The sequence below is a fragment of the Etheostoma cragini genome, chromosome 5, assembly GCF_013103735.1.
Source record: "Etheostoma cragini isolate CJK2018 chromosome 5, CSU_Ecrag_1.0, whole genome shotgun sequence".
NCBI classification, from domain to species: Eukaryota; Metazoa; Chordata; class Actinopteri; order Perciformes; family Percidae; genus Etheostoma; species Etheostoma cragini.
The window spans coordinates 12,041,009-12,065,438 of record NC_048411.1 but is presented as its reverse complement, the minus strand read 5'-3'; the positions used below and the strand labels follow the sequence as shown (position 1 = coordinate 12,065,438).

Sequence of the window (24,430 nt, the reverse complement as noted above, 5' to 3'; positions counted from 1 at the left end):
CCCCCCCCCCACACACACACACACGTCAAAGGGTTGCCTGGCTGACACATTAACTTCTGACACACTGTCTTAGTTTTGACCTCTTTTTTCATTTCTCCAACTGCTTTATTACTTGAGACAAAATTAGATATTTGACTGTAACAGGACCTCATTTAAATTAATAAATATTTTTTACTTTTTGTAGCTACATACATATAATTTAAAGCTGTTACAGTATGGTTTCTCCCAAATGAGCAAAAGGAAACTTATATTGTAGGTCAGCTATCCTTGCGTGTCATTAAAACATGGCCATTAAATACAGTTATTACCTTATAATGGGTGTTGGATTCTGGTGGAATTAGAGCTACAAGGAATACTTCACCCTCAAAATGATCATTTCTATGTCACATTCCTGACCCAGGTTTTCTTCAATTCATCAATAATTGCCTCCGTTTTTGGATTCTTCGTTCAACTTGGAGGCATGCGAAAACTACATTTTCTAAAACAGGGTGAGTAATTAACATGTGATAATTTTGAGGGGGAAACGTTCCCCAAATCCACTAATTAAACACGCACATACTTAAGTTATTTTCCATTTTACATTTTGGTTGTTTGAGGTCTTGAACTGGTGTTTGTTTCAAGCTGCTGGCAGAGTACACACATTGTGTGTGTGTTTACGTGTGTGTTTGGCTGCTGTGGAGGCCTATCTAGGACCTCCATCTGTCAATGGACAATTGTACGCAGCTCAAAGAGATCCGCTGCTGTGATGTGAGTGGAAGGAGCCTTGCTGCTGCTGGTTGATGTTGTTATTGGCCAGGTCCCCATTCCAGCGCAGACTAGGCTGCTGAGGCACAGCTGGTGGGCTGCCTGTCTGTCTGTCCAAACTTCCCCCTCTCTCCTCACTATCCAGACTTCCATCCCCCCGTCCCCCCTCACACCACCTGTAGCTCACAACTCCGCCGCCGTACAGATCAGCTGTCTTACAGGAAGTGAGGTAAAAAGGCTTAAATGTTAAAGCATCCTGTGACGCCAGCATGCTGTCATTGCTTCCTATCTGAAGAGAACACACACCAACACGCCCACACACACACAAAGTACAAGCTGAAACAGACAATAGGACGGATACTAACACTACGAACTATAATAATGTGACTGATTATATTTTCCTTTAAAGTGTAGATAGGTGCTCCTCCACTTCCATCATTTAAAAGGCTTGAGGTACAACAACAGTGACCACATACAGCAAGATAACTTTGCTTTCCTCCACTAAAATCTCATCCACTTGCAACAGGGCATTTATCAAAAAAAAAAGTGAACAAACACAGCAGATAAGATAACATTTGGCGCCGACATCATGTTTTCTGCAACAACCATATAATATAATCTGGTACGCTAAAAAAGATAAATGTTTAGTTCAACTCCAGAAACATAGTCCAATATCAACCACTAGAGAGCTGAGAGATGTCCGAGGAGAAGTCTGAAGTTTTAGAGAGTGACTAAAAGAGATTTAAAAACATGTGATGTTAGCCATTAAAAGTAGTTTTTCAAATTATAGTTATATTATAATTAGTTCTTTGAGCCTCTCATGCCTCTCTCTAATCTTTCAATACCAGAGTGTAACTGTCTTAAAGTGTTAAAGGCTGTAGAGAGATGGATAGAGTGCAAAATGACAGTGTCTGGGAGACTGTCCCTGTCAAAAACTATTTACTGCCCTCACTAAACACCAGCCTCAAAGTCAATTTGATCTTTTTCCTCTTGGCCAAACCTGAACGAGGATATAAAAAACAAAAGCACATTCTTTGCTCCATGGCAGCCAAAGCACATGTTTTGTGTGTGTGTGTGTGTGTGTGTGTGTGTGTGTATTCATGGCACAATGTGTGACTCAAGTCACAATGCTTGTTGGTGTTTGTTGCATTCTTCTTTGTGGCAGCAGAGAAACCTCAGTAGTCCCTGTTGCCATGCAAACAAACATTGCACCCACAAATTAGTCTGCTGGTTTTTGCAAATGGAAGCTGACACAAGTGAGTATTAGACTTCAGCCAATTTACCCTTTACACACTTGTAATGTGACGGTCAGACTATACCACCATAATGCAGTGACATTTAATAATTAATCCTTTAAATGACACTGATTGCTCGGTTAACTCTGCTGTACTCACCCGTGTTCCCGTGCTACTCTGAGGCTCCACACTCTCAGGCTCCAGGTAGAAACCCTGAGCTTTACCCCGCTCCACAGTCCCTAAAAACACACACAGTAGTAGAACAATAATTACAATGAAGTAGGGGACTCATTATCCCATCTGATTTCAAACCTCTGGTCATTTGTGAAATCAGAAGAGAAAACACAAAACAATAAAGAAGATTATCTGAGGTTTCCTGACATTACCCTATAGGAGGAGGCTGCATCAGTGTTTCAGAGTGACAGGGGCCTCACACAAACCAGACAGCGCTAAGGAATGACAGGAATCCACTATCTGATCCAGCATTATAGGTAGATCTGCCACAGTAACTATGGCGACCATAGACAGCCCACTATCTCTCTCCCAGGAATTATGCATTCACATAAAGACTATGCATTACTGGAATAATATTGCATCCAAAATCCCCGCCCTGTTTAATGTTACTGTGCCTGTTACTGTCGATGTTTTGATTCTGAATGACCGGTCAGCCTTTCAGCTCTCTCGGACTCGGAAACGTGCTGTGTTTGCTGGACTTACAGCTGCAGAGAGGATGAGTGCAACCTGTTAGAAACCACCACACAACCTATCTCTGCAGATGTGGACCCTTTAAATGTGGTTTAATTAGAACTCTCCACGGCGCTGATCAATGGTGCCCTGGGGAAGACTAGGAAGAATAGAACATAATTATGGTCTTTCAAAAGTCTGACGTTTTGAGCTTTAACTAAATCTTTGCTAGCCTGGCTCTCCTACATACTTCCGCTCAATTTTCATTTTCCTTCACTCCTCCGTCTGGGTTTCCGGTGTATTCTTGGGTTTTCTCTTGTCAAATCTTAACTGGTCCAATCAGCAAATAGAGGGAGTGACTGAGGACGATGACATTGAAGTTGTGCGCTAGTTTGAGTTGTAGTTCCATGATGGCAGCAGAGAAAGAGGCGAGCAAAGCCATTCGGTCTGTTGTGGCAATGCTGCCAAATATCCAGAGGTGAAAGCCCAAGCAAGAACAATCATTGCTGAGTTTTGTTGCTGGCCATGACGTTGTGGCCCTCCTCCCCACAGGGTTTGGGAAATGTTTGATTTTCCAGCTTGCTCCGTTAGTGGTGAAGGAGTTGGCTAAGGCTAACGGCAGCAATGCTAAGTCAACTTCACGACCAAACGTTAGCGATTGGTTATGGCAGATCCAGAGTGGCTCTGGGCAGATCCAATAGTTTTAAACTTTAACAGAGTAACCGCCTTCAAGTAAGTTAACACTTGTTAATGGAGAATGGCCAGACTCTCTGTACAAATGAAATGTACAAGAGTACATCTTCAGACTAAACAGTTAAAAAGTGTGTGAGCTGCCAGAACACAGTGACAAAATGCTTAAATGTTTCGTTACACCCACACAGCTTGTGTCACATACGAGTTTAATCTAACTGATCAAAAGAGGCATGTTAATGTGGTAATCACATTTAACAGACATACAAACAGTTTGACCCCATTTTATCAAAAATAGCAGAACTCACCTTGCTGTTCATCTCGGACTTGTCTGATGGCTGCTCTGATCATCTTCCTCTCCTCATACTCGTTGGCAGCACGGAGCTTCACGCAAACACACGCATAGAAACAAAATATCAGTGCGCACACGACAAGCATGTAGTGTCACCATATTTCATTATATTTTGATTTAAATCCCACCATTTTCGTGAGCTCATCAATGTCCTGGATTGATTGGAGTTTTCGTGACAGGACGTCCAAGTTGATGCTGGATTCTGACCTGAGAAGGAGAGACGCTGAAGTGGTTATAATGGTGGTCATTATGACTGAAAGTCAACTTGTGCTCATGCAGTAAGCAACAAAGTGGGAAATCATAGGATGTTAAATTATCCAAATACGAATGGTGTGCTTCACTGACTCTATCCTGAGGCCTCTCTGTGCATGTGAAAAGGCAGCAGAAGTCAATTCCAAGATAACACATGGTTGTATTGGCCCATCAGGGGAAATGGTCACAAATCAAGAGTGGAAAATGTGATACTATAACCACAAAACAGAGTGTCTAAAATAGGCTGCTCTCATCCTCCCCTCATTTCAGCCTCACATTTCCCCGTTTTACTCACTTTTATGTTGGTTTATATTACTCATCTGCTCCTCCGGCTCTCTTATCATCTTCTCTTCCCTCCAGTCGTTGGTATTAAAAGATGTGTGGCACGTCAGAGTGGAATATTTCACATTCCACCACTGAGAGGTACAGGATAATTCAACTTTCAGAGGGGTTTTGTGTTTGTGTGTGTGTGTGTGTGTCTTAACACATGTGCATTTGCTTCTGTAGGTATGCTTATTCTTGCAGCTTCAGTGAGGCTTTGTTATTGTAATCCAAGACGTCTGCGAGCAGCAGTGAATGGAAATGATTAGGCCCGGCCACTGGTCTTAATTGTATCCAGTGACGGAGAAAGAAAAACGACAGCAGAAGGTTGAGTATCCTTTTCACATCCAATAGTGTTAAATCACTGCTGTGCTCCAGTTCAGAAATTACCAGTCAGCAACAGTCCCCTGTTATAAAATTCAGTCCATTCGGACATGCGAAGATCACCTCATCCACACAGAGAATGAACTTCAGACATTCAAGTTCCCATACTATTTGACTTTTGTGATTGTAATTTTTTTGGGTCAAATATATGATAGCTAAGGAGGAGCTATGTGGGGTCAAGATTGTCCGACAAAAATCTGCATTGCCCTGGGACGCGTTCCTATGCGTTTGTAAATGTTATGGTTTTCAAATATATATTTTAAAAAAGCGTGATCACAAAAAATAACCTGAACACCAGGATGAGCTTATTTAATAACTAAAGCCTGTTTATCCTGTTTCTCATTTAGTTTGCCACCAGAAAACATTTGACAAAATGGAAAGGTGGAATTTAAGTTGAGTTATCCTCAGCGGAATGATGCATTGTTTGTTTCTGTACTGGAAATCACTGGAATTCTCTGACTAAAGCAATAAAGACTAACAACTGAGCTGAGCTGAAACTACTTCAATCTGTCTCTCATGAGATAATGTGACATAAGGACACATTTTTTAAAGTGAAAGCATTTACAGTGAAATGAGCATACACAATGGAAAATTGAAGATTTACTGTGGTTGCAGTTTTCTGTCCCCTATGATTTCCTGACATGACTTTTCCAGACTTTTCTCTTTTCCCACATGAGTTGACCAATGCCACATCTGGGTTTTGTGAGTGTTTTCTCAGCATCTCCATCTCCATCTCCAGTTCACCTGGACTGGTGCAGTTTGTTATTTGGACAGGTCTCTTTGTGCATGTGTGTGTGTGTGTGTGTGTGTGTGTGTGTGTGTGTGTGTGTGTGTGTGTGTGTGTGTGTGGTCTTACCTGTGCTGGTTCTCCTTGTCCTCCTGTTGTTTGAGGCGCGTGGGTCGGAATCTCTTGCTGGCCAGAGCGGCCTCCATGTCCTCAATCTCCCTTCTCCTTAACTCCCGGATGGCTGAACGGATGAGGCGCCTCTCGTCCAGATCAACGGTTCCATCCAGCTGCAAGGACAGCCGAAAAAGACAAACAAAATGGACATGAAGACAAATGTGTTTTGACAGTTTTCTAACGAAGTAGGACGCCATACAGGATGCCAAACATGTGGCTTGCAAAGATCAGCCACTTGTCATTCTCATATTTACATCTGTGAGTAAGTACACCACAGAAGCATACAGTTATTTAGGAATCCAGTGCTACTGTAGGGTCACAGGCTTGTACCCAGTGTAAGTACAGGGTGGTGAATAAGCAGAACTGCAGGGCTCATAGCGTAGAGTCGTAGCTCCAAGTTCCTTCAGTCGCTGCTCTTGCCCTCTGTAATTAATGTTGTCAAGCAAGGGCAATAACATATTTGTTTACTAGAAGACACAGACAAACTGCCTGAGCACACAGATGTCCCGCCAGAGTATACTGAAACAGTATGTATTAGTTTTGTTAAAGATTGCAGCAGTCATAGCTGACAGATAATAAACATAAGTATCTTTCAGTTGTTTGACATGCAGACCGTATTAGACTGAACAGCCCTGGCTTAGCTTTAGATGTGCGATAGGGAGTTACAGGGTCAGCGGGGCTGATGAACGGCTTATCGATTGGTGATGACAAGTGATCTGACTTCACTAATGTGAAGAGACAGAACCACCTGAGCAAGGAGAAGAGGATGAAAAACAGGCATGGCAACAGCTGTTCAGCTATAAAAAAAGAAGTGTGTTCAGTTCTCTGGGTCGACCTATTGCCCAGGTGTCTTCTTATGAGGCTGTAATTCTTCTTGGTTGAACAGTAGCCAGGCTGCAGGAGGCCCCAGAGACTCAGATGTTCAAGTGGCTCACTTAAAACACTTACGGAGCCATTTCATTGTTCCAAGTGGCTATTAGCTAAAGGATTTATTTTTTGAGTGAAAGAGGAGTAATTAAGGTGTCACAGTGTGTTTATAAAAGCACGCCTGCAGACAGACACACCAGTCAGTGGTGAGCTGGATGCTTTCTTGTTAGAGACAGCCGCGAGCATGGGAGGGTGGAGGGAGCCCTCTATTGTCATATGAGAGACAGATCTGTCTTTTGGGCGACAGCGGGAACCTGTCAACACATGCAGAGATGAGCAGCTCTTGCTCCTCTGGCAGGCTTTTGAGACACACTTTGTGCACAAACACACACTTTAAGGCTGCTGCACCAGTTTAAACCTAAAGTTGACACACAAACCTCTGTATGCCAACTGGTACAGGGAGCTGGATGTGGTTGTTCAGCTAAGCCTTGCACCCTACTGGGTTGAAAAGGGGGTTGATGTCCCCCCCACTCCTCCCACAGGTCTCGCTGTGGTTTGATAAAATATGCAGCCCGAGCTGCACAAGCGCAGAGGGGCTATCCTGTATACTATAATTTGTGGAAATTTAAAGTGCTGAGCTGACTAAAAATAATGTGTAAGAGAAGAAAGTGCTCAGAAAAGGCAGGAATTTAGCTTTTGAGGAAGGAGGAAAACGATAAGAGGGGAAAGCAAAGTGGATGACAGGGAGAAAGGATGACAGTAAAAAAAGAGAAAAATTAAGCTGGACTTGAGAATGCCTAAAAATGGGCAGAGAAGCTCTGGGTGGGAAAGGGCAAGGCTTTGAACAGGTCATTCCTCAAATTCCTGCTGACTCACAAGGAAAGGGATGGTAGTCAAATCTGACCATCAGGAACAGGAGCAGTGACCAGAAGTGTCAGAGTTTAAGAGAGGAAATGAGAACACACTTGCTCATTTATATCATTGTCTAGTGTCTCTCTCACATCACACACAAACACACAAACACATAACCAAACACTCGAGGGAGCAGTCTGTTACCACACTGTCAAGCTTACTGCTAAATAAATGTCATAATGTGATTATACAGCCAGCAGACGCTGCCAACTTTTAGGATTGAGCGATTTATTTACTAATTATTGAGATAAGCGTTAGGGCTTATAAATAACTTCTGCTTAGCATTTCAAGACAGGCTGCCTTTTTCTCCTTTTTTTCTTTGCATATCAGTTTAAACATTAAGCAAAATCACATAAGAACAGTTTCAAGAGACAAGGACAACTCCTAAACTTAGAGCATGTGATAAACTGCAGAACTGTCCAAATCATTTCTAGTAATCTTTTTAGAATACAAGCACAAGGAGGGCAATCAAAATGTGATGAAAGGGGGAGATACCTACATGTGCATGTCAACACTTTGACTTTAACCTGCTCTAAGAAGTTTTAAATGGACCAATGGGTGCACAGTATGGTTGCTGATGTTGAGTCAGTTTGGATTTGTACACTCAATATAATTGGCACAGATCCAGCAACTGTAACTGACTTTTCCTTTAGGTATTTGAAAAAGAAGGAAAATAAAAGTCAACCAATAACTTCCCTGCACAGGAAGGTAATGAATGGGCGTGACCCAAACTAATAAAACACACCTTAAACTTGGGTGCCTGCCAAGGAAAACAGCATGACCGTTAAACGTACCAGAGACAGAAACGCAGACCCGTTTAGAAACAGAGTCCGTTTGACAAAACCTCCACATGACAGTGGTCTTTACAGAGAGTCAACTGTGTCAGTGGAAGTGGAAAGGGGGAGGGGGAAAGAAAAAAAAAATTAAAAAAAAATAAAAAATCAATGCAGTTACACAGTGACACCCCCTTACACCATTGACCAATTTTCAAACCAAGCCACAGACCTCTGGGTAACCAACTGTTACCGTGGCTCAAAACAACACCACCACCAAGAGAGCAGCCGTTATACCCAGACAGAAAGCTTTTCATGCTTTTACTGCTAACGGATGTATGACTCAGAAATAACACATAACAAATAGGACACACACAAATATGTTTTACTGAAAGTGATGCCATCATTGAGACGTCAGCACCTTTAACTATGGCGGGAGGAAAGTCATGTTACAGTCTGGTCTGGTGAACAAAGTAGGTGTCATAGGTGTCAGATCTCAGGAAGCTGCTGTCACACCTGTAGGCCTCGGCGGAGTCACCGGTGATACACAATGTTAGGAACAGGATGGAGGAGGTGGTTATGACTGACAGGGTGAGAAGAGAAAAGACAACCCTGTACAAACTTCTTCAAGGCTATGCTGCCAGATGTGTCTTCCCAACTATTTTTACTCGCCGACAAAAACCAGAAAATGATTACCTAATTTGGCAGAAATCATACTGTGGTGAGGAGCAAGGTACATAAAAACATTTTAATGTTTCACATGCGGGCCTGCAAAGGCTTGTACTGTACTGTTGGTCATTTCCTGCCGATCAGCGGCTTTCTGTGCTTTAAAAAACCTCAAACCTATCCAAAGACATCCGACTGGAGCAGCTCAATCAATCAAAGCCAATTAGAGAGTTCATGGTTTAGCAGTAATCCCGACCAGCTGGTGACGCACTCCTTAGGACAGGAACACCCTCTGAACCCATCTGCTACACATGAAACAGATTTAAATGTGATTTTTGAGTTTGTGAGGCTGGTTTAATTTATTGTGACACACATGGAAATAGCCTCAGAAGTGGTCAAATATGGCAAGATCTCAAGGTTCTTTAGGTAGCTAAAAAATACAGCACTACTATTTAGTGGTTCTGCTGACCATAACTGAGCTAAGAGCACACGCTGTTACAACTACCTGTGGGTGCAGCACTGAAATGGGAGTATGATAAACCTGTGGAAGTGAAACAAGTCAGACCATTCAGATAAATTACTGTGAAAATAGAAAGAAATGGTTTACAAGTTCAGATTTCTCTTGATTACACCTGCTGTATCAATAGCAACTGAAACACGCATTAAATGTCTCTACACACTGTACACTGGGCTGAAGGGTAGTACATATAATATACAGTATATTGTACTATAATACATACTTTCTAGGTTAAAAGTTGTTTTGACTCATATTTTGCCCTGTAATGCTACAAATTCAGACTATTTTTGTTTTCCTCTACAGCTGTGTGTATTTTGTGGGAAAACACGAATATGCATGGTTGACAATGGCCAAGTCAACAGCGCGCGCACACACACACATACACGCACGCACGTACACACGCACGCACGCACACAGGCCGAGTCCTGACCTTTTGACTCCCGGTGGGTGTGCATGTGCTTGTCTCATTCACTGTTTTTGTACTTAACACTACTTTGTAAACTATGACGTGTCAAATCCTCTGACACAAAAGGAGTATGTATACTTTCTGCACGAGTCCATGTTCATGGGTATGCCTGAGAGGTAGGGGGTACTCTGAGCTACAGTAATAATTTCCAGAGCAGGCTGAAGGTTAGAGTGTAGCCAGGCAGCTTGGATCAGTGCTTCAAACTCCCAAGTGTCAAACCCACAAGTGAGTTTGCCCTTATAAGGACATACGGGACACTCCTGGTAGCAGAGCTGAAGTGGATTACCAGCTGCCACTGAGGAAGCCGGACTGGTACATGGACTGGACATTGAGACAGACACAAATAAAAACAATCAAGAAAGACAGAAAGGGTGAGAAAGTTCCAAATATTTGTATCACCCTTAAATCTCTAAATTGCCTTGCTTAGGAAGCAAAACTCCAATCGGAATCAGGTGGAAGCCTATTAATTATTTCTCACCGCCCAAGGAAAACTGCATACAGATGGCCGGCACACCACACCCACTCAAAAATGGGAATGTAATCAGGCGACATGAGAGTCCTGCAAGGCATGGGAGTCCTGGCTTCTCAGAGGAGGGAGTTTCAGTCACCTCTCGGCTCAAAAATTAAACAACTAACTAGATTCAAGGTTAAAACTCATTGTGCTACAGTGCATACTGGGCCTTCATTGTCTCAAGAGAGGGAGTACCTGTGAAATATACAAGCCAGGAAATAAGAGAGATTACCGCACATGTGGCAGTGTGCTCTTTGTGAGTGTGGCTCCTCTTGAGGGAAGGCTTAACCTTTTTTAATGACTAGATGATAGGACAGAGGCGCAGAGCAGACCTGGGAAAACAGTGTCCCGTTTACACTTGAGGTAGCAGGCATAAAGAATTGATGCATGGAGGAATCCATGTGGGTAAAAGGGGGGGGGGGGGGTAAAAGCATCAACTATGTCCTGTAAGACCGTAATGATGCACTGAAGTCAGATCTGAACTCAGTCACGTGCATGTTTCTGACTGATGCTGATAGTAGTCTTAGATTTAGTGCAGTGGACTCCATATACATATAGATAATAAGTTCACACTTCAATGGTCAATGCTCTGATCTTAACTGCAAAATAGTGACCTTTCAGCTTTTTGCAGGACCTCTAAGTAATTTCCAATTTTGCCGCATTGTTGCATATCTAACGCCTCTCTTATAATCGTCCACAGAACAACAAATTGCTGGATCAGCGGCCTCCGTAAGAGGTTTTGGCCAATTTCAGCTGTCCACACACAATTCGTCCACACTGAATGTGTCTCGCTTCAGAGCTGCAGCTCAGGTCACTGTGAGTTATGATACCCGATCATAGGAAACACACAGTGAAGGGAGCTGTCCACAGTTTGTTAGTATCCTCAAAAGTCATGAGCAGAAGATCTGATACAGAATAACATTTCAGCCAGAAGGAGCCTTCAAAACTAAAGATAAGGAAGATTATATTGGATCCTGCACTTCAGCTAGCATTGTGTTGAGAGCAGAGCCAGGTCCCAACAGCAGCTAGAGCATGATGAATCTTTTCCAAATATGGGATACCACTGGCCAAACCAAAGCTCTGCATGACTGTCTCTTTTAGTTTAATGAAGACAGACCTAGAGGTGAGAGGGGTGTCCCGCAAGAGGAAACAGGAGGGGGTCAAAGCCCTCTGGGAGGGTGCAGAGTACAAAGAGTTTGTTTTAATAGATCCATATGAGCCAGCCATGCTGACTCCACAGTACCTATTACAACAGGAGTGAGAGTTGCATACTGACAGACAAAACCAAACAAATGTTAACAGATCAGCTGTTATTATCTCAAGAATGCCACAACATTAACAACAGTGGTCTGGAAAGCAAAACATCTACATCCGCTGGACAATTTCTAGTAGATCTCAGGAAATGTCTCTTTCCTGACTCAATATGTAAAAGGCCAAAACCAGTGTTTCTACATTTCGCTCTTTATCTATTTCTCTTTCATCGGTTTTATTTCCAATGACAAAAAGTGCCATCCCTTCCTAAGCTTGTGAAATGTGACACATGTATCTTTTTTAGTGGTTTAATTCAGTATGTGACTTGGCAGTAAACCCAAAACATGCTGAATCCTGCAGAATGCTGCATGTCATTTCCTGTATGCTATTTTTTCTCTATAAAAGCAAAGCCACACCCGGGACTCCAACCTAGACTCCAACCTGTGGCCCTTTGCTGCATGTTGTCCCCCCCCCTCTCTCCCCCTTTTCATTTCTTCAGCTGTCCTGTCAATACATTTTTAAAAATGCCCAAAAATAATCTTTAAATAAAAAAAGACAACTGTGCCGAAGCCCAGCTACGTTATGTGGGAAACTGTGTTCGGCCAAAGCATATGGGCGCTAAACAATAAAAAGGCATTTTAATAGCATCTCTTCAATTATACAAGTCACAATGTTCTCTTCCCCTGAAAGAAAAAGCTTCCTTACTTGATCCAAAGTGGACATTGACCAAATGTCAGAATAAAGTGCCATACTTGTCACAAAAAAACTGAGCACTCCAAGCATTCAAACTCTAGCAGAGACTTCTCTAGCCAGAGACGCCTGGTGGTAGTGAAGGAGACCACCTGCAGTCCCTTATCCAGACCTGTACGTTATAGCATTATGACAATCCAGACAGATGGAGCTCAGTGATAGACACCCTTTCTGCTGAATCACTTACCACACAGACCAAAATACCAGAGCAGCTCTGACAGTCTGGTCTATATCTAATCCTCACAAAAATTGGTCCACTCCTTGTTTAATAATCATTGATAAATCCCCATTTATCAAGGCAGAATTTACTGTTATGATATCAGTCTAGGTCTTTCGGAAAGTTATGTGATTAGTTTTGATAAACCTGAACTAAAACACGGAGAGCGAGCTCACAGAGTCCAAACGCCAACGTAGGATGCTGAACAGCAGAGCCGGAGCAGAGGTCGCTCAAGACGGCGTGAACATCAAAGCAAGCAGGCCCGGCTCCAGAGTAAGAATTGAAACAGCTGCCGGGTGAGTCAGTTTAACACAGCACAACCCGACTTAGACAGAAAAGTATCCAGTCAAGCACAGGTCTCATTTTCACTTAATGTTACGAGCTAGGTTACCCTTTAGAAGCTCTGTTTCTTTGTTAAACAATCCCAGGTTAGCTTAGCATTGTGACAATACTGTATTAACATACTGAGTCTGTGCTGCACATATACGATTGAAGTCACCTTTCTACAGCAGTCGCAGCTGGTGTCGCCTCCCTTTGTCAAGCTGCGACTCTTTGGCCTCCCTCATTAACTACAGGCTGTTTCTCCATCATGCCCATTATCTTATCACTGACTGTGTTTGGACATGAACAGGGGCAATAATATTCATATCCTCCTATTCCATTGATCTACAGTTGGAGGTGGTAATGTGCCAAGACACATAAAAATGTGCCAACAAAGTCATGATAGTGATTCAAAATGATAGTGAGCACCCTATCGGGGGCTCTTCCTTTGTATGTACGTGGTCATCTTTGTCATGCACAACATGTCTTTAAATTATCAATTTCCAGAAAACTGCAGGTGTTAGCACATTTGTTCAACTGTCTGTTATTAAATAAAAATGAGTTGGGATATTTTCAATGTGTTTTCTCACTTCAGGACTGCATATTGTGTAGACAAGGAGCACGAGCGGTAACAAATAAGGTTTACACCTTGAAACACTCAAACAGTCACAAACTGTTCATTTCATTCACTTACTGTCAGAACGTAATCACAATACTGCGCTGGCACAAGTCTTATCAACCTATGTCAGGTTAGTTTGTTTTACTAAGTGTTAAACTGCCACATTATTCTTTTATGACTTTAAAATGACAAAACATTGCCTGGTATCCCATTCAGTTACGAAATACTGCTCCTCCTATTCAAATGTCAGCTTGTGTTTCCAAAGTATTGTATATTTAAAAAATTAAATAACAATGGCATGGATTCATTTTAATTAGAAAATACAACACACCGAACTCAATTTCAACCTTAAACATGGAGTAAATGTTTGCTGAATTGCATCTCAACGCATGCTCCACTTGTCAGAATTATTGTTCCAGAGTAACAAACTACTTAAAGGCCACAGACCAAAAATAGACTTTGGTGGATGTGCACACCATCTCAAAGTTCACTGCTTTTCTTTTCTCATCCTTTCAGAGCCAACCACGGCTGGCTATTTATAGCACTATCCAGTAACAAAAGTTTCCTGTTTTATCAAACAAACTAGTGACTCCTTATCTCTTTGCTCCCAGTGGCCGTGTTTTGGATATTCACTGTCAGAGGCTGAAGTCTGCAGGCTGGAACTAAACTGCTTTTGTTGCTGCGATAAACATAATACTGTCACTGCAACAGTGTAGATAAGTTGTGCTATGTCAGTTTAGAAGGAAAAGCTGCTCTGGATGGTGAATTGTTCACAGCCCATTTCTTCCTTACCTCTTCGCTGACACTTTTGAAATATAATCATACGGGAAGGTTTTGTGGAAAGGTGAAGGGTGTAAATATCTGGGAGAATTATGACAGACTAAGCAGAAAACATCAGGTGTACACTACAAATACTGTGCTGGTAGTTTAACGCCTGAATTACTGTTTTTTTTCCAGGGGAGAGAAACAACCTGTAAACATCCACTGAGGTCAAAGACAGTTATATTCACTAACCGCCAGCATGAACCCAGAAGCAGCAGGTGTTGTCAAGGGTCAGGAGCATAAGACTCTCCCGACTCTTTCTTTTGTGTGTAGTAAGGAGTGGTGGAGCTGTATACAAAGGAAGATCTGTTGCATGCAACAGCTTGTATCCGACACACTCTGTAGCCTCTTTAATGACAGAGAAATGGTTTTCATCATTGTTGACAAGACTCAGGTTAAGTCTCGCATAGTCATGCTTCTTCAATGAATGACTTGTCTCGATATTTAAAAGGACAATTCTGGCGCAAAATGAACCCAGGGGTTAATAACACTTGGACAGCTCTGGGGGATTTGTTTTCATACTAAATGAATATGACCCGTTTTAGCGGAAACCGCTAGCTAACCATTTGTGTATACAGGCAGGCTGCATCTTGGGAAAACAGTCAGGACCAGTCAAACCATGAACGCAATGCAACCTGTATCCAGTAACATGGCTCCAGCACGCTACAAGCTAATTTGCGGTTTCCGCTAAAACTGGTCACATTCGATTAGCATGAAAACATCCTTCAGAGAAGTCTTTACTAGTGCCTGTTAACATTTCCCTCAGTCCAAAATAATATTTTCAAATGTTCTGTTTTGTCTGACAAATTGTCCCAACTGCTTTAAGTTTACTATCATGTATGCCAAAAGGAAGCCTCAAATCTTCCTACTTTAGAAGTTGAAGCAGCGAAGGTTTGGTACGTTTGCCTAAAAAAATGACAATTTGGAAAGGCAATTGTTTATTTGTAACTGACAAAACAATTGTTCAATTTTCATCATCATCGGTGCCAATTTAAAATAAAGAAGACATTTTTAAACAAATATGGCTCCATCTTCAAGTGTAAGTGGCAACATAAAAATCTGAAAATGTCTCAAGTTATATAATGTGGAATCATTTTTCCGATTTATTCTTTCCTGGTGATGAGTCTGACATTTTGGACCATGTCTCTGGGGGGGTGAGAGAACCAGGGACTTTACTGAGAGCCCACAAAACAAACCCATTCTTCCTCTCAGACTGTATCCGTTGAGCCCTTGTCAACGCACAAAGGGTCTAGAGAGCCATAAAACGAAGGCCCAGGGGTCCCATATATCACTGGGGCCGGACCACAGAGTGAAATTGCCCTATTTTAAACATGTGTGAATGCTTCATGCTCACCAGGGAGAAAGGACGGTCACAGGGCTGGCAAGACAAGTCACAAATCATTGTGCAAGACATCCAGCATGTGAAATCAGCCCAGCAGGCAACACTGACAGAAATGTCCACAAGCAGTCATGCCAATTCAGAAATAAAAAGGCAGACATGCATACCACAAAATGTAAGAGACAATAATAACATTTCACACATATATTGACATTTCTGAGCTTGTATGTCACATTTGGACTAGAGCCCCAACAGATAAAGGATTTTTAAAGCCAATACCGATACGAATATTTGGTTATTTAAAAATCTGATATTCCAATATTTATATATTTTTTAAATTCAAAATGCATTACAAAACAAACCCATTTCTCTAACATTAGTTATCTGTAGTAGAGTTCTCACTAAAATAATATGATACTAATTTGTTTTGTTGTTACAACTGAACAGAGGAACATCAAAATATATTTTAATTTTGATAAATAAAATGTATAAAAATACAAACTTAAGATATGAAACCTAAAGTCCTTTGAACAAAAACACATTAACAAAAAAAAGAAAATCAGTGTTGCCAACAGTAACGCTGTAGAGTGCCCTCTGGTGGACAAACACCAATATGCAACACCAATGCTCATAAAATGGTTGGCAGTTTCTATTTTTTAGATATTCATTTATCAGAATCATTCATTTATTTTCAAATGATTCTGATGTTTTTCCTTTTAATTTTAAATGCCAATACAGATCGATCGGAAAAGGCCTAATATGGGCTGATAATATCGGCCTGCCGATATATCGGTCAGGCTCTAATTTGAACTTTTCCTGCATTCTTCCAATGATGCAGTGCAGCTGAGGGGATTACAGATAATTAGGTGTGGCTGACAGATGCTTAAGTTAAATCTTATCTTAGCCTAGTTGGCAGGTGAACAGGTGCCACAACAACAGGCGCCTGTAGACATGGCTCGTCCTTCAGGTTTGTAACATGCACACAGGAAGCTACTGCCGCAGAGAAGACTCAGGGCTGTAACAACTGATAATCATCCCCTTCCGAGCTGGCAATTACTCTGCTGATAAAATCTATTTTTAAGTGACAGTGGCTGGAGTGGTTTGGTTAGAAAAAGCTTTTCTCCGATTGGCCTCTGCAGCTTTTGTTTTTTTGTATCCGCAGATCTAAAGCACCATTGAGACAGATGACCCGAAACAAACATCCTCTCCAAAAGAAAGTGGGACACGTACTGATTATTTTTGTGGATATTTAAATAATTGTGGTGGCCAAAAGAAAAGAAAAATGCTTTTCCTGGTTGCCATGGAGGGGATTAAATGAGCAATATAAAAGGAAGCCTGGGCTTTGAATAGAAGTGTAGAGAAGGGATTAGAGAGGCTGACATATGACCGTCTGACTGTATAGTTCATTAAGTGCAACACAGGCCTGCAGTCTGTGTCCGTTATCCAGCCGTTGTTCAGCAGAAGCTCCTCCACCCAGCTTTATTAACGGTTTAATTAAGCCTGGGCATGTCTGAATGTCCATCATCTTTTACTAGAGTCCTAAAAAAACTATTCTTAATTTACCAGCTCTTCAACAGGGACTACATTTAATAAAATCTAAACACAAAGGGCTCCATTCATGTCATTCATGAGCTGAATTTAAATTCCATCACATCCCCAAATAAACTTCTCGTCTGAGCAACAAGTTTAATCAGAGTTTGTTCCCTTTGAGTTCACTGTGGAAAACCCTGACACTCGAGTCACCGCAAACATCATCAGTGAAAATGTGGGATCTCTGTGACCTTGTGGTCACATGTGAGGGAGGGATTCAGCTCCATAAATCTATTGCTAAGTAGAGATCTAGCTCAGTAATCAGTAGCATCAGATGAAAATAAAACTCCATGAATTTCAACGTCCGCTTGAGCTGCAGCTGATAATGCCAACATTTTTGCAACGAGCTCTCGCGGGATACAGGCCACACGAGAAGATTCAGACACAGCTCGATAGTTTAGTAATTATTAAGTTTAATTTAATAAAAAGTCCTCTGAAAGGGAGTCCTCTTTACATACATAAATGGGAAGCTCAACTCAATTGAATATTAATCTACAACACAGTGTAAAAAAACTAAAGTGGTCTAGCAAAGAACTTGAGATGACCTCATTCTTTCCACTGCCCAAATCTGTAGGGACCAGTGAGTCCTTCCTTAAATTCATTTAGACTGTGAGGCCGGGTTGGTTCAGCGGTAGAGCAGGCGCACATGTACTGAGAGGTTTGGGCCTCGACGCAGAGGTCCAGGGTTCCAATCTGACCTGTGACGTGCAGACCTGCATGTCTTCCCCTTTCTCACCTAGCTGTCCTAAAAGTGTGAAGTAAAGTATACTGACAGATATAGTATTTCCTTGATACACTCCTATTCTTCCACTATTTTAATAATGTAACTTGTGATATATAAGATTGGCCTTTAAGAGAATGATGAGAAGACATGAGATGAAAGCTCTTGGCGAGACTTTAGGTAAATAATAGTTTAAATAGTCTCAGGCAGGTCAAGAAAACATTTATATCCTGCCTTGTTCCAAAGTAAACAGCCTTTTCTTGTCAGGTTTACCAATCTATAAGAACAGAAATCAAAATGTTTTTTCTGGGATTGGCCTCTTCTTAACGGGCACAGTCTTGGGAAAGCAAGTGATGAGAATAAGGAGTTAAAAATCACATAGATTAATATGGCAAGTGGTCAAAAACTCCACTGTACTTTAATAACACTTTCAAGTCATTTGTAGTAGTCATTACTCCAGAATAAAAAATAAAAAACACACCAAAGGACGGTATGGCATAGGGGTGTGCAAAAAAAAAGTGATTCGTATATCAACCGCGATTCAAGCTCTTCCGATTCAAAATCGATTCATATAATTCCAAAAATTATTCATATGTATTTTAACATGTCTACTGTAAACCCCTGATAGATACTTTAATTTAAGGGAAATTCAAGCCTTACAGACATCACACACACACACACACACACAAACATATAAATCATGATAGGATGTTAAAACAACAAACAAATCCATTTAAAATACATACACACATACGGGAAAAAGTTTACATACTATGGATGTTTTATTTGAATCGAAAATTGATGTTGAATCAAATAGTCAGCCTAAAAATAGGAATTGAATATTTACATTTTCTGAATCGTACACCCCTAGTATTGCAGTTGTTTCCTGTACTTAGCTGTTTTTATTATGTATTACTTGTGATTTAGACACACCCAGTGTAACTATGTCTAAATAGGAACAGGTTGACTCATGCGTCCTTGTAAATGTGTCTGTGTTACAGGTGTCATAATATATATATGTCAGACAGCCTGGTGTCTCACCGTCCTCTGCCTCAGGAAATAATTAAGGCATGACGTATGCGACTGTGATCCAGAAGTCTTCTGTTTTTACTCGTTTTAATTTATCAATACTGATTTGTTGCTCACACTTATGACATAATGTCTACTGCAGTAACAACCAAGACGTAGAAAGTTATTGTGACTCACCTTCTAAAAGAACATTACTCTATCACACTATTTTGTAATAGAGATATGTCTCATATGTGTAATCTCAAATTAATGCCTACTCCAGTCAGTTATGGCTACAAATATTTTGTGTTCTTTGTGGATCAGTTGATTATTTATTTGATTGTTGTACACAATCACAAGTCCAGACACTCATTTTAAATTTAAATAATGTTTTTTTTTTTTAAATCCATGCATGTTTGGTTAATGAATTAGTTAAACGGATAAGCGATTATCAAAATGATTAATGAAACTATGGTTTTTCCCTCAAGTTTGCACTCACCAAACAAGTCTATTACATCAACAGCTGCAATGAACACTTTAAAACTCACCATTCGCCTGCCTCCTTACAGTCAAACACACTTCGTAGATCTGCAACTAACAATTATTTTATTATCCCCCTGCCTATTTTTTTTCCATTCCATTAAAATTGTCAAAATGATGGTGAAAAAACAAAAATCTATATTTAAACTTCTCAAACCCTTTTTCAAATGTCTTGTTCTGTCAGCAATCAAACATTAGTGACAGAACAATGTATCAGTTATCATACAGAGCAACAAGAAGCATGTGCGCATACCACCTGCCAGTATTGTCACATGTTTAACTGACATACATGAATTATCACAGAGCGATTGGCAAAACACAAAACGAAAATGGTATTATGGGTAAACATGTTGGCTACCCTTGAATTAAGCGGTTATGGTGCACTAGCATATGCAGTAACGATACAGAAATATACCAGCTTAATGAGACATTAACGTTTATTTTACTTATAAGACTCTATCCCCATAAAAGGAATTAACCTGTCTGATACAACTTCATATGATGTATGCAAACCACGGAATGGCGATGGGCATTTGACTGCTGAATGCTAGGCTATGTTTTCCAACCCCCTGTCTGTCTTTCCAGTATCACCACAACAGTCGACTTTCATTAATAGCATACAACTTGAGTTCAGAGCATCTCATCATCTAGCTACTCACCAAGGCTCGGAGAGAGGACTCATCCAGCGCCGAATAACTCTCCACGGACATTTGAATCTTTCTTTATGGGCTCAGGTGAGACGGGAAGGTCTGGATGTGATCTGGTTCCCCGGTCAACGTGTGGTCTACCACCTGCACGACTTGTTGCTGTTTTGTGTCTTCTTCTTTTCTTTTTTTTGTTTGTCTCGAACTTCAGCGCAGTTAGAATCAGAAACTTCCTATAAGTCAACAAAAATAAACCCGTGTCCCGTTTATGGAGAGCATAATTCGGTCCGGCTTTATCGTTTCGAGTCCCAGTGAAAGCAGAAACAGACCCACACTATCTCACGAGGGGACGTTGGCAGCTTTTTGAACCGAGGATTCCCACTGAAAGGTGTAAGCCCCGCCCCTCTCTGTCGCCGGCTTCTCCCGGGGCTCATTCAAAGCGCGCCGCTCTGTGGGAAAACGCAAAACAGCGTCCATGTATAGAGGGTGATCAGTGCCACGGTTAGCTCCTAACCCCCTAATTTGTGTGGAAACAAATAGGCATTATAATACTAAACACGTTCATGAAACGAGACCGTATTTGGCGTTTTCCAGTAATTGTCATTTGATTAATTACGTTACCATAGACTATAACCAAGGAAATTCCTCTGGAAATGAACTGCTTATAAACTCAACACAATCAACTAAATAAGTGTCTTAAAATATCTCTAATTTCCCTATAATAAGTAGCCTACTAGTTTCTTTCTGGGAAACGTCCTAGGAAAGTATAGGGAAATGATTAACCTGGAAAACAATGCAATAGCCTTTTACTTCCTTTTATGCCTAAATGCTGTTTGAAATCTATGAAGCCACCAATACAGTTGGAGTGGAAAAATACTGAATACTTTATTTATATTATTGTCCTTAAAGTATTCAAACGTAAACATATAGTATGAAAATACTGGAATTGGCCTAAAAAGAATTTTAAGTGTAGAAAGAAAATCCCCAGAAAAAATCCAGGACATGACCTAAGTGTACTCAGTATCCTAAATGGTAGCAACCGCCTGTCCACAGTATTTCAAAAAGATAACAGCAGTCCCAAAGAAAACTCCATTGATGATTTGAAAACCTGATCTTGTAGACTACTTCAAATGACCTAGTTTGAAATGCATCCATACAATGTTACTTTTATTTCCCTTTCTCAGGAAACACCCATTTATCAGCAAAAAAATCCCCAAATAACAATATGTAAGCGATTTTGACACACTATCAGAGTTTTACTAAATTATCCTGATTCAGTCAATACATATTATACATGACAATAGGTTTAATTTTCTCCAGCCTATATCATATTTCTTGTACTGCTCATATTCACTCACTGTATGTTTGGTCTGAGAGACATTTCTTTCCATGATCTCCTTTTTGTTTTACATCAGCGTGGATATGAACCGAATCCCGTCTAGTGCACTACCCTTATAACCCTTACTATGCTAAACCATGACCATTTTGAGGATGTGTATAAGTTTTAGTACTATGACTGGTAAACTGAGGTGAGCTGGCTGTATAAAGATGTATGAAACAACACTGACAGAATACAAACTGAAGCCATGAATGTCCTTATTAAACATTTAATAGCCACACAAGACAAAGAGCATCAAGACAGTTGTTCTTAAACAGGAATAGTCAGCCATGTGTCGTGGATGCCTTCCGGTTAACCAAACACCACACCAGGAGATTTCACTCATTATTTGCTCCTCTGTAGTTGAGGTTGAAGACCAGATGTTAATCAAGAAAATTCTCTGGCGTTGTCTTTAGTTAAAAGTGTTCCACCACCTGTGGCACAAGGTTGTCCATCTTACAGTATATGTATTGCTAAAGTGGACCCTATGTTACACACAAAATACTTCTTATCAATCTTAAATCCTATTCAGAGGAACGGCACATAAAATTGTTCATACTACTTAAAAGAAGATTGGACAAGAGACACTGCTTCAAAAGCCGTTTTATCTCAACACCACACATATAATTCTATAGTTATGATTTAAAAAAAAAAATCTAAATATTACTGAAGAATATAAAAAGACAAATGTTCAATTATACAGTTTTTCTTTTCATGGTCAAAGATGCATAAATGTATCAAATCTATTCCTCAAGTCCTTTTTCCCAAAATAATCTATCAAAGTGCTTTAGGTTACATAAAGATGCAGAAACTGACGGGAACACTGTGAAAGACCCTGAAAGAACTGACAGACCGTAGTGAAAACAAAATGTCCTTGGCTGAAGTAACATGGTTAAGATTAAATTAGACAAATGCACACCGACAAAGCCAGGTGTCTGTTTGATCCTCTCAATTATCTTAATGAGCCACGACACGACCTGTACGGTAAAAAAGAGGAAGAAACTAATCAAATTCAGCGCAAATAAAATCCATTTTATAATTTATGTTTTGAGGCTAGATGTTAAAAATGCATTTGAAACAAATCTTGAAATAAAGCAGAATATGCATTAATACACCAAATTACATACTTCAATTTTAATAGTAAACTCATTAAAATATAAACTGCTTGATAACTAATACTCAGACAGGCACTTATCAGATAGGTATGTGTATTGTTTTCAAAAGTGTGCAAGAAGATACACGAAAAGCAGAGTAGCAGATTTGGTTTTTGTATTTCTCCATGTGTTCCTGCTCTCACTCCTCCTGCTGCTCTTCATTCTGCTTCTTGGGCAACTGCAAATGGAAGAATACAATTGGAAATCCTTTTACAAATGCAGAAATGTGTTGAGTTGCCTTAAAAGTCACATGTGCTCTTTTTAAGGTTCATACTTGTATTTGGGGTTTCTACTAGAACATGTCTACATGCATTAATGTTAAAAAAAACATGTTTTCCTCTACTCTTCAGGTGAAGGTTAGGGTAACCTGAGTGTTCCCACGTTATTTAAGCATGGCGGCAGTGCGGCTCTGTCTCTCTCTGCCTGCATCTCACCTTACTACTTATAATATGCAGTATTAAACTATAAACAACCCACTAGAAATGTGTGATGGTGATGGCGTCTGTATCTACAAAGACCTTCTGCCTGCATGTTATTCTTATTTCTCTGTGTGCGGGACGTTTATGGGCATCAGGAAAGAGCCTTTGGGCCCCACGTGGGCGTGTAACCCCCAGCCAATAAAAGCATGCAGGGTGTGCAGCCCGTTGTCATTCCCAGCCACTTCCTCCCCTTAGCGTCTCTTATCGCGCACACACCTTCTCACGGAGGTGTGTGTGTTTTCTTTGTGCTTTAGAATGTAACCGGCAACAGATTCCTATCTGCTACCTATCTCTCTCTGTGTTTGCAAACTGTAAGCGATTCTTACTTACTACATATTATACCTTTACATTTTTACAGGTAGGTACAGTAATAGTTATATTCCTCATATAAATGTATTAAAATGCCGTTGTGTTAAAACATCTATTTCTTTCCTATATTATAAACCTCTATGATGGTATGTGGTAGGGCTGCACGATTATGGCCAAAATAATAATCATGATTATTTTGATCAGAATTGTAATCACGATTATTCGTTGATTTTAACCAAAACAAATTTTATTGTCACATAGGCTCAGAGAGACGGCTGACTCATTATGAACGGGTCCAGCACGGGTCAAATGGCAGATACACACGTGTGTATGAAATGTCTGTATCTTCACTGCGCTTCATTTTTATGAACTATGATATTCTGGCCACGAGTCACATCTCTGGCCTAGATCCTGGCCCAGGTCCAGCAGCTCCGTCTCACACGCTGTTATTTTACCAACTGAAGTTAGTTGCATTCAATAACTTCTTCTGTGTTCTTTGCTGTGTCGGCCGCGATAGCAAAGTTACCAGCAGAAACACTGGTACAAATACAGGTTTTCCCCTCATATTTAATAATATTTAGCTGTGTTAATAACAATTTAAACTGTAGACAAATGTCAGAAGTGTGGACCGGCGCTGTGTGGCCGGGCTGCGCGGAGAGTAAGACAAGAGAGAGTAGAGGAGAGATCCAAACACAGGCACGCAAAATTAATGCGGATGCGAGGACATTATGTGCACCGGTGCGTCCTAGAGGAAAAATGTTACTCGCACCCTAGAGCCTGTGAGCTAACGGAAGCTAACAGAAGCTAACTAGCACCGCCACCGACTAGCTAGCAATGCTCATTGCTGTTGTCTGAATAACACAGACGGGACAAAATGTTGCGTTTACTGGTAAACCTGAGACCTACCTAAAAACAACTGCAATTTGTTGAATTTTCCTCCTGTTGTGCAAATGATACATACGAATATATATATATATATATATATATATATATATATATATATACAGTGGGTA

General features: G+C 40.7%; 2 protein-coding genes and 1 long non-coding RNA gene across 10 annotated transcripts in view; 1 reads left to right on the top strand and 2 right to left on the bottom strand.

The window, feature by feature from the left end:
- smtnb (smoothelin b) overlaps positions 1-20,492 on the bottom strand; it is a 49,082-nt gene extending 28,590 nt beyond the window's left edge. For 3 of the 6 annotated variants that reach the window (XM_034871751.1, XM_034871752.1, XM_034871754.1), the window contains exons 1-5: positions 20,113-20,491; positions 5,519-5,676; positions 3,834-3,912; positions 3,662-3,737; positions 2,139-2,218 (exon numbers count right to left, since the gene is read on the bottom strand). In XM_034871751.1, the coding sequence (XP_034727642.1) occupies positions 2,139-2,218; positions 3,662-3,737; positions 3,834-3,912; positions 5,519-5,676; positions 20,113-20,163 (444 nt within the window). In that variant the 5' untranslated portion in view covers positions 20,164-20,491. Of the gene's footprint in view, positions 1-2,138; positions 2,219-3,661; positions 3,738-3,833; positions 3,913-5,518; positions 5,677-20,112 lie in introns of all 6 variants that reach the window. The other 3 variants (XM_034871749.1, XM_034871750.1, XM_034871755.1) reach the window with 3 other exon arrangements.
- LOC117944707 overlaps positions 19,360-24,430 on the top strand; it is a 24,025-nt gene continuing 18,954 nt past the window's right edge. The window contains exon 1 of the long non-coding RNA XR_004656637.1: positions 19,360-19,400. This is a non-coding gene — a long non-coding RNA (uncharacterized LOC117944707). The remainder of the gene's footprint in view (positions 19,401-24,430) is intronic.
- trafd1 (TRAF-type zinc finger domain containing 1) overlaps positions 21,689-24,430 on the bottom strand; it is a 12,933-nt gene continuing 10,191 nt past the window's right edge. For all 3 annotated transcript variants that reach the window (XM_034871761.1, XM_034871760.1, XM_034871759.1), the window contains exon 12: positions 21,689-22,807. In XM_034871761.1, coding sequence (XP_034727652.1) covers positions 22,769-22,807 — 39 coding nt within the window. In that variant the 3' untranslated portion in view covers positions 21,689-22,768. The remainder of the gene's footprint in view (positions 22,808-24,430) is intronic.